We start from the raw sequence: 10,591 nt of genomic DNA, 5'->3' as shown, positions 1-10,591 counted from the left end.
TGGGAGATTTGTATTTGGCTCTCGCTGCCACTGGGTTTGCCAGTCCGCCTGCCAGCAGTGTTTTCTCATAGTCGATTGCACTGTCAGCTGTGATTTTACACTTTCCACTGAGTGCACACACAATTATTCCAGCTGTCCTGGTAGTTTCAAAACACAATGCTGCCCTCAGAAATGCACTTTCGCAATAATTAAATAAGCAATTCAAATGAATGAAGGGGAAATCCCCTTACGGAAAAAAGCTAGACTCCTATAATAGGGGAGACCGGGGCATCTTGTCACACAAGTTGTCACACTGATCATATCTCCAACACCAGAGGGCGCTATCTAAGAAAAATTTGCAAAACAGTTGGATGTGTCACTGACTGTAACGGCGTTGTGTCATTTTACTCTTCACATGCCACTTGACATGTCACTGTAATCTGACATGAGAATTGTATTTTTTATTTTTCAACCATAACATTTAAACAATACATTTTATTACATATATATATATATATATACACACACACACACACATGTTTTCTATTTTGCTTTCATTTTTGGTCATGACACTGTTCACGCTCAGCAGACAGCTCTGCTTGCCTGAGGTGACCGGTCTCCATTTCTCCAAATTGGGACTGCGCCAGCTGCATTCTACTTCTACTGCATGTAGGCTACTGACTGTCAGAAGTACCGGCCGAATGCTGAAGATAATCACAGACAGCTGTGACGATACAGTACAACAGCATGATCTTGAGTGTGATATTGCTTTTATACAACAGTTCAGTTGTACAGTATAAACAAAGATATTCATCAAGTAGGTCACATTTTAAAGTATTTTGAGACAATAGATGTTTTCTGTCTGTGATTGTCTCCACCAACAAAAACAGTTCCCGATTGCACAGGTAAACCGGTAAACTTGCTTTCCAAGCAACAACAGGTAAACTCACCTGCAGTTTCTCGACTGCAAGCTAGCTAAGCTACGTTTACCTTACCATTCAGCTTACAGTTCAGCTTACCATTCATAATTAAGGTCAAATCCATATAGTCCCTATACAGTAGGTGCGAACGCTGTTTGAACACAACCTAATCAAGGTTACATTTAGATCTGCTGTGAAGTGGAGTGATATAGGCCTACACAGAGTGAAGCGCCTGTGATCGGGCATAGGCCTACTGAAATATCATTGTGGCTGGAATGTGTCTTGTCCAATCAAATTACTTGGCTGGAACTAACTTGTATAACTAGCAAAAGCACATAATTGTATTGTCACTCTGGGGCAAGTCTCTATGACATCAGATATTTTTTGACAAATGTTATGTTGTGTATCTGTCCGTAGTCAAATAAATAATAAATGAAATGAGGAGACAGATAAATAGTGATCCTGTTTGTTGAGTCTAGATATTGAGAATTTAACAGTCGACTATTCTATTTGTTCATTTATTTACTTACATGTGTTCTTCCTGTTTTTTCATGCACTGACACTGATGAAGCCCTGGTATTCGAAACATATCTCTAACTAAATCAGACTTTTAACTGCAAAAATGAGTGTGGAAAGCCTCATACTTATTTGTTGAAAAATATAATGTGGGTGACGGTACCACCAAACATGCACAAATTTGATGGGGTTGAGGTTACCATGTTCCCTTTGAAAAATTACTAATAGCCTACTATACCATTTATTAAACTGAGAAGTAAAAATCTAAAGATTATTGCATACATTTGTGCACAATAATGTATTATTTAATTGAATAGTCTATAGAAAATTAGTGACTGTGAGAGAGAAATTGAAGTGAAAGCAAAAAGTGTGACAATATGCCCCAGTCTCCCCTAGCCTACATTGCAGAATATTACAATTAGCCTATCACAACTAAACTATATAATTATTTGGTAATATTGTGGGAATATTAGGCTATAAAGATATCATGAGAGATGAGAGACATGAATTCTTTTTCGCAAAGATGTTGCCCATCAAAACTGTTTCGTGACCCCCTGCCCCCTCTCTCTCTCCTTATCTAGCCCCTCCCTACGTATGGAAGGGAGAGAGAGAGAGAGAGAGAGAGAGAGAGAGGGAGGGAGAGGGAGGGAGAGGGAGAGGGGGGGGGGCGTATACCGACATGCCCGCGCGGTCCCAACAGCAGTGTCCCGTTGATGAAAGCGCGTCCGTGAAGCCGCAGTCCATCCACTATCACCACAAGAGCGGATAAAAAAAGACAGGCGCGTTTTTTTAATAGAAGAATGTGAGAAGAACCTGGGGCTACACCACTCCGGTAAAAGTTATTTTCATGGAAAGAAACGCTACCAGTCCAGGTAGGTTGCAACTTTTACTCCCTTTGCTGTGAGTTTTACAAAGATAAAAGAAAATATAAGCAAACAGGGCCAAGTAAAATAAAATGAGAGCACATGTTTCATGCAACAGCAGTCTATCTATCTACAGACAGTAGCCTATAGGCTATACAGTCTGCATTTAAAGCAGCATGCATGGTAGCCTATTTTAAATTGTAAAGAGAAGATCCTCATGTTGGGAACTAGCCCTTTGCTTTAGTAATTGCTGATAATAATGTGCGGGTTCAGTTTCAACTTGTTGCCTCTCATTTCCTCTGAGTTACGCAGCCGCTGCTGTAATGTGATTCTCCCTGTGATAACCATGTCCTTCAGCCCTTTAAGAAGTGACAGTGCCTCAGGGCTTCTTCACTCACTCCAGTACAAACCATTTCCTGTAATGCTCTATTGATTTTCTTCTTCTTCGGAAGACTAATGTATTCTACAAACAATGCAGTCAAATGCTTCTTGATAGACACCCCCCATAAAAAATACCACTCACGATCTCGTCTAGCTTTTCTCAGTGCTTGTCGGACATATTTTCCTGCCATAAACACATCTTTGAAAGCTCTTTTTCTGTAAGAGCCTTCCAAGATTCATGCTAACTTTCAGTTTTCATTATAATCCCTCTGCTCATGTCCCGTACGGATGATCAGCACCATGGGGTACGGGCAAATCCTCCACCGGCGTGGGACTGAGGAGGACCAGGTCCACCTCAACGTGGGCGGGGTACAGCACCAAGTGGACCCGGACATGCTGCTCCACTACCCCCACACGCGGCTGGCTTGTCTGCTGCGCTGCCAGAGTGAGGCGGCCATCCTGGAGCTGTGCGACGACTACAGCCCGGCCGAGAAGGAGTACTACTTCGACAGGAATCCCCGGGTCTTCCTGTGCGTGCTCAACTTCTACCGCACGGGACGCATCCACATGATGGAGGAGCTGTGCGTCTTCTCCTTCAGTCAGGAGATCGAGTACTGGGGGATCCAGGAGCTGCACCTGAGCTCCTGCTGCCACGACTGGTTCCAGGAGAGGAAGGAGTACATCGAGGACAGAGACTGGGACATCCGGAGTGACGACCAACAGCAGCCCAGCTTCAACTCTTCCTTCGAGGAGCTCTCCGCCGTCGATAAAGACCTGGCCAAGTTCAAAGGCACCTGGTGTGCGGAGATGAGAAGCTACGTTTGGCTGCGGTTGGAGGACCCGGGTCACTCTCGAGCTGCCAAGATCATCATGGTGGCTTCTCTCAGCGTGGTGCTGACCTCCATCGTCGCCATGTGCGTCCACAGCATGCCAGAGTTTCAGCGCGTAGACGACAACGACAAGCCCATCGAGGACCCGGTCCTTGCCATCCTGGAGGTGATCTGCATCATCTGCTTCTCAGCCGAGTTCATCATCCGGCTCATTGTAGCACCCTCCCCCAGGAAGTTCCTAGGGAACCCCTTAAACATCATTGACGTGGCCTCCATCTTGCCTTTTTATGTCACGCTAGCGTTTGAGAGAGGGGACGAGGAGGGCGCAGAGGAGAACCAGGACCTGGAGAACGTCGGAAAAGTGGTGCAGGTGCTGCGTCTGATGAGGGTTTTCCGTATCCTCAAACTTGCTCGTCACTCCATCGGGCTGCGAGCACTGGGCGCCACCGTCCGCCACAGCTACCACGAGGTGGGACTGCTGCTTCTCTTCCTCTCTGTGGGAATCTCCATATTTTCTGCACTCATCTACTTTGCCGAGAAGGAGGAGGAGGACACGGAGTTGGGGAGCATCCCTGTAGGCTGGTGGTGGGCCACCATCACAATGACTACGGTAGGCTACGGCGACACCTGCCCGGTGACGCTGGGTGGGAAGATAGTGGCCACCCTGTGCATCGTCTGTGGCCTGTTAGTGGTGGCCCTGCCCATCACCATCATATTCAATAAGTTTTCTAAGTACTATCAAAGAAATAAAGCCATGGAGGTCCAGAGTCTCAATCAGACTGAAAGACAAGACTCAGACCTCCCTTACTACAGCAATAGAGACCTGTACACCCACAGCGCCGTCTACCCTTTCATGGGAGGTATCGCCTTCAGGAACAGCGAGAGCAGCGCCGGGGATGAAACAGATGCCTCCAGTCTCCAGGACGTGGAGGAAGTGTACGATAACGACGCTCTCGGAAATGGGGCAGCAAAATGAGATTGCTGCCACCTCACCGGGGTGTCGCTCCTTTACGAGCACCGTCTACCGCAAAGCGCTCAGTGTCTCTCAGGGCAGAGCTCTCCGTCACTGACCCTGCCTCTCGCACTGTCGTCTACCCGCAAGTTGACAGAGAAATCGTGTCTAATTTTTCTACAAGGGAATAGCTTGTCAAATAAATCACTAAAACCAGGAGATTCAGAGAGAATTACTTGAGACCATGCTCAGAGGTTTGAGAGCCCATTTTCTGCTTGAGAATATTGCAATGATGCATGTAGGAGGCCATAATGTTCATGTTTTTCAAGGTAGTGTTCTGTATTGATTTGTCTGCTTGCTGAAACTTCAGACTGAGAGTTCAGCAAATGCAAAGGTGTAGGGTGACAACCTATTGTATGACAAATAAAAATGGTATATTTAGATTTCTAAGTTGACTGATGGTACATACTCTGCATGAACAAAGACAGTTGCATTTTGGAAAAGATTAGCCTAATATTATTTGTTGTGTAGAACATGTAATTGGAAAACCATCTTTTGACCACACATCTCTTTTAAAACGATGTGTGAAGAACTGACATGGCAGGTTTTTAAGATATTATTTTGGATAGTCATGGTAGCATGCTGGCTGACTCTCGGGGGGGGGGGGGGGGGGGGGGGGTTCATGTGGACAAGAAATAAAATCTGACAGACTGAATCACAAGAAATATCCCTCTGAGTTGTATGGCTCATTCATTCAGATTAGGTTTCATACTGAGGTTTATTACACACAATTTCTCTACAATGATATGATATGTCCAAAACAAGCATCAGGCTTGTGCAGGATTCCACAAAAGAAAAAACAGTTTGAACAGGGGCCACTGTGATTCGTGCACTATTCCCTCACTTCCTTTCTAGAATGACCCCCAAATTATTAATTTGGGGGTCATTCTAATTTGAAATTAAATTGCAAACTTCTCCTAAAATGCCCAATGCAGTGGCCAAAACAGTGAAGGAAGACATATTCAATCTGTAAGCGTGTTGCCCTCTCATCCTGAAAAAGTATTGATTCGCTGTCTCGTGTGATTATCTCTGGATGGATGAGCTGCTGTCTCGTATAGAGAGAGATGTCGGAAATGTTTTCAAATCTCCGCAGGGACTCCAAGGTTTTCATGTAGTTGAACACAGACATGTTCCCTCAGAGCTATGAACTCTAATACCTGAGCAATTCATCTTGGTCAAAAGCAAATAGCTGTTGTTGTTGTTGGGGGGGGGGGGGTCTAGCTACTGTATCCGGGGGGGAGTCTATATACGGTATCATTTCGAAAATAGATGGGCAAATGAGGAAAACATTTTAGAGATACATGGTCCACCTGCCACTGCCAGCAGCTAAATTGATTCTGCGAAGACAAAACTGCTGGAGTCACAAAGTCTAAAGTGAATAGATAACCCCATTACTCCTTGATCCTTCGTTAATGCTGGCAAACAGGTTTCGATTACTGGGCATCCTGTGTCAGGTGTGCATTGCATAGGGGATTACCATACTGCTTAGTCTACGTTTTGTGTTTCCGCTCCTGTCAGCTGTCACAAAATGTAATGACAACCACACATCATTGGTACAGACGAGTATTGATTATCTTTATCTAGGGCAGTTGATAGTAGCGTTACATAGGCGTGTAGAGCACACACAATAACATGACAGCGACAGCACTGACGATGATGATATGTCATCTTCACATGCGTGGCATAGTTTTTTTATTAGTTAGTCATAGTTCTAATCTTTATTTTGTTTTTGTGAACTCTGATATCATTCATAATCTTTAGAAATCCAGCTCCAGAATGGAAGATGACAATCCAGCACTCTTGGTGGTGCTTTAAGATAGATGGTTATGCGTTCCTCATCATTACTCCCAGCTCGCTAGCTTTGGGCACAGGTTCTCTTGAAGGAAGTGGATTTCAATACAGTATTCTGTCACAAGACTGCAAGCAATAATGGATTCCTTTATTCAATTATGCCAGCCTGTGTCTCCTATCTATTTGTCATAATTTTCTGGAAGCAGGTGTTTCTGACTTTCAAAATGTTTTGCATTCATTATACAAGGAATTATTATATATGAATATATATTATTTTTTATTTGTTATACATGCATGTATATATTATTTTATTTATTGCCTTTTTATTTATACATGGCCATGTTGTTTCTGAAAGTGTGATTAGGCACACACAAAATGAGGATTTTTTTCTAAACACCTAATCTCCACTCTCCCTCTTATACACTACTATGCAAATAAACCATAAATCATTTTTAAGGATAGGTGATGTTGAAGAAATGTTCTGGAGTCACATGTTCGTCTTACTTGAATATATAAAAGGAGGAGTGAGGCTACGCCCACTTATTCAAAGAGGAACAGAACAGACTGAACCAGTCTTTTAAGGAGTACAGAATGTGCTGACATAGAACAGGTCACCAAAGTAGAGCACATGTTAAGTTAGAGTGTCCATTAGACATCTCTGAGACATCCAGGAGGAACCACACTGACTCTGGCATAGTCAGTTGTGGCACGAGGGATACAGTGGGGTGACCATACATGATGAAACCTTACATTCCCTGAGCTGACCCCAGTTCAGTTGTTAAAATGTTGAATTTCATGGTTCAAGATTCACTTTAATAGCCACAGTAAGTAATCAGATTACAAACGAGGAATTAGACTTGTGCCAGTATGCAGCACAGCGGTCACATCAGTAGTAGAGATGAAGCAATACTGAAAAACAAATTACAAATTATAAAGTGCAAAATAAAAAGTCATTTTAAGTGACATAGGGGGGACAGGGTGGGGGGGACGGTAGGATAATGTCAGTGGGCGGGGAGGCATTACTGAGCCGGTTGTGCTCATGGGGGGAGTGATAAAGTCCTGATTTGTGGGGCTTTCGGGTTTTGTTGAAGAGGCGGATGGCAGTTGGGTAGAAACTGTCCCTGTGTCGAGAGGTTCTGATACTGCCAGACATCAGTCTTCTGCCGTGGGGGAGAGCTCAGAGCCCTATGTACTTTATGACCTGGGTGGGTGGGGTCGGCCATGATCCGAGACTGCTTCAGCATTTTCTTCCACATTTGGTAGCCTCCCACATTGGTTGACAAAATTGTCCTTGTTTTTTTTACAGGCTTTATGTAAGTTGTTCAATTCTGTTTATTGATTGTGCTTAGCTAGACCTAGCTAGACCCATTCTCTGTAAAGTCCTCTGAGAAATGCTTGTGAATTAGGGCTATAGATGCAGTCAGTTTCTCGTCATAGATGCGTGTTCAATGGATCAGCGTGGGGTAAATCCTCCCGTTCTTCCAATGCAGGAGAGTTAGCATTTAGCTGCTAGCCCAGCCCAGGCAGACAGGATCAGGGATTCAACCCCCGCAGTGAACGTACCACCTGAACAGATGTCTACAGTATGTACCTGCTTTTGAATCCTCAACTGGTAGTGTAGAGCCGCAGCACTGTCCTGAGTCAGCCCATTGAGATATGTTTTTTTTACACCATCTAATCTCGCGCACCAGCCATAGTAAGATTTTGTGGGTGTTCCCACACAGACCGACTGCATCTATACAAATAGACCCCATGTAAGGATAAAGAAAATGCAGCATTTTGAATCATGAATATTTTCCTTCTTTGTGCCTGTGTGACTTCCTCTGAGAAATTGGTTGTCTTGTATGGATCTTGCAGGGCCAAGGACACACAGACACTGTATGCTGAATCAGAGAATGAATGATATGAATGGTAGTGTAATGTAGAATGAAAGATGATAAATGTATAAACATTTCAATTACTGGTAAAGGGCCAGGACCTAGTTAGAGCATGTTACCAGTGTAGCAGCAGAAATAACTTTTGTAGTTATTTATTTATTTATTTATTTGTTTGTTTAATGATTGATTGATTGATTGATTGATTGATTGATTGATTATATTTATTTTTGCATGTATTCTACATGGGAGGAGACTTGATTTTCTCTGCATTGTTTCAAATTTCACATGAAGACTTACTGGCTGGTTGGATGTATACGGTGCATTAAATTGCAAGGATAAAAGGTCAAAAGTCATAATTGAACTTCTGTCCAAAACACAGTGGCCGGCAGTTTGGAAAGAAATCGATAGGATTTTAATTCCACTTTTCGCCCCATTGTGATTTATGTTCTTGATCAGCAGCCAACAGTTTGTCTCTGACAGTTGTTTTTAGCTCCCAGCAGAGTGTGGGACATCATGTCAAACAAAATAAAAAGCCATGCCTGTCTTTTCTGTTACAGGGGAAAGAAATCAATCCCAGATCTGACATTTCCTTTTAAGTAGAACATAAATTCATACATCACACAGGGCCTCAGGGGCTGGAAAGGCATTTGTCCCCCTCCCCCTACTGTACGAAAAGGTCACTGCAGTGATTAATGAGCAAAACCCAAAGGGTGTGTGTGTGTGTGTGTGTGTGTGTGTGTGTGTGTGTCATGTGTGTGTTACTTTTGTTGAATGAAGACCCACTGTACCCTAAAACACACCTTTGACACAACTTTGACTGCTAGACCAGTGGTTCTCACATTTCTTCATATCAAGGACGCCCAAACTGACACAAATTACACTACTGACCCCCATTTGATACGATTTGGTCCCAGGGTCCCCCATCTGATAAGACTTTTGCTCTTAGTTTTATTGCAGAAAGCGTATGAAACCCATGACCAAAATAGTCATACATTCTGTCATTATGTTATGGATGGAATTATAGTGAAAATAAATGATTCCCCCTGGAACCCTCTCAAGGACCCCTGGAGGCCCCCGGACCCCACGTTGTAAACCACTGTGTCCTAGACTTCAATTAGACCAGCACCATATTCATCATTACGGCTCTCTAAGTGGTGACTAATGACTTGATGTGTATGCTTGCCTTTATGTAGACGTCCTCCAAGACAGATAGCTCCATGTGCTTTAACATCTGGAGAGATAATGGCCCGGCTCTAAAGAAGCACTCAACCTTTTTAACGTTTACACCTTTTTAAACCCTTAATGAGCTGCAAAGTGATTCTGTGGCGCCTTCTGTGACATCTGAAATCAGACTAAGAGAGGTGTTTTGGTTTTTGCTGACGACGACGACGACGACGTGAAAGACAGAGCCGGGGGAAACCGTTTCAGTATCACCATAATAGCTGCTGGATTTAAGCTAATTTGTACTGTTTTGATCCAAGTCTTTCCGCAGTATCGCCACCCGCAGAGCACTTCCAGAACTACAACATAACCAGCCAAACATTCTTTCATGCACTTTAACTCAGCCATTTACCAGCAGCCACATTGCTTTCTGAAGGGGTCAGACATCAGAAAGCACTTCAGTTAGATGAGTATGCTGCCTTCTCCTCTTGCTGCTTTATTGCACTTGGATTGGATGGACATCGCTAGGCACGCATCATCATTTATCACAGTCATAATCTATTACATTTAGCAGAGACACTGGTTGACTTTTTTTGGGTCTGTGCAACACACAAATCTGTCCTAATTCAGTCAAAGGCCTGAGACTATAAGAGTAAACTTAGTTCCTAATACTGAGTCAAACTGTCTTTGCACAACCTTTGTCTCTCTAGTGCAGTGCCCGTTCACTCACTCACTCTGTTGGACTTTCACTCACTGAGTGCGGGTTACACAAGCTACCAGTCCTACTTATAGCCTCTGCAGAAGTCCCGGAATGTTCTGAGCATGCTGAGTTGCGACAGTTTTGACTTTCGGAACATGGTTCCGCCTTTATATAGTAGATTTATAACCTGGGCTGCTGTGACCTTATGTCATAATTTATGCAAATCTATGGAGGAAATGCAAGAAAACCGTGTTCTGATCAGTCGAATTGCATGAAACTCCGCACTGCCCTCCGCAGGGTCGCCAGCAGAGCACCGGCAGAGTTCCAAGTCTATCAGACGAAGGGTTCTCGAGATACGTGAAGGAAATACATACACTCACATGCAGACGGTCCTGTCATTAGAGGAAAAATAATAAATAAAGGGCTGACTGCTTGCACCTGGATTCACCTGGTCCTGAACGTTTGATTCCAGGGAAACATCCTATACTTGCATGCGCTGCACTCTACAGTAAGTCACCTAAAGCCAACTTCACCTTCACCTCACCTTGCATTGCAGTGTGA

General features: G+C 43.8%; 1 protein-coding gene across 1 annotated transcript; it reads left to right on the top strand.

The window, feature by feature from the left end:
* Positions 1 to 2,959: 2,959 nt before the first annotated feature.
* LOC310782424 (delayed-rectifier potassium channel regulatory subunit KCNS3-like) lies at positions 2,960 to 4,465 on the top strand (the record flags this gene model as incomplete). The annotated part of the gene is made up of 1 exon (XM_083643083.1): positions 2,960 to 4,465. The coding sequence occupies one exon, from the start codon at positions 2,960 to 2,962 to the stop codon at positions 4,463 to 4,465; it is 1,506 nt and encodes a 501-aa protein (XP_083499209.1).
* Positions 4,466 to 10,591: the final 6,126 nt, after the last annotated feature.

This window comes from Poromitra crassiceps (genome assembly GCF_964638095.1).
Source record: "Poromitra crassiceps genome assembly, chromosome: 9".
Lineage (NCBI taxonomy): Eukaryota > Metazoa > Chordata > Actinopteri > Beryciformes > Melamphaidae > Poromitra > Poromitra crassiceps.
The sequence above is the reverse complement of the archived record's forward strand: the minus strand, read 5'-3'. Positions and strand labels throughout refer to the sequence as shown.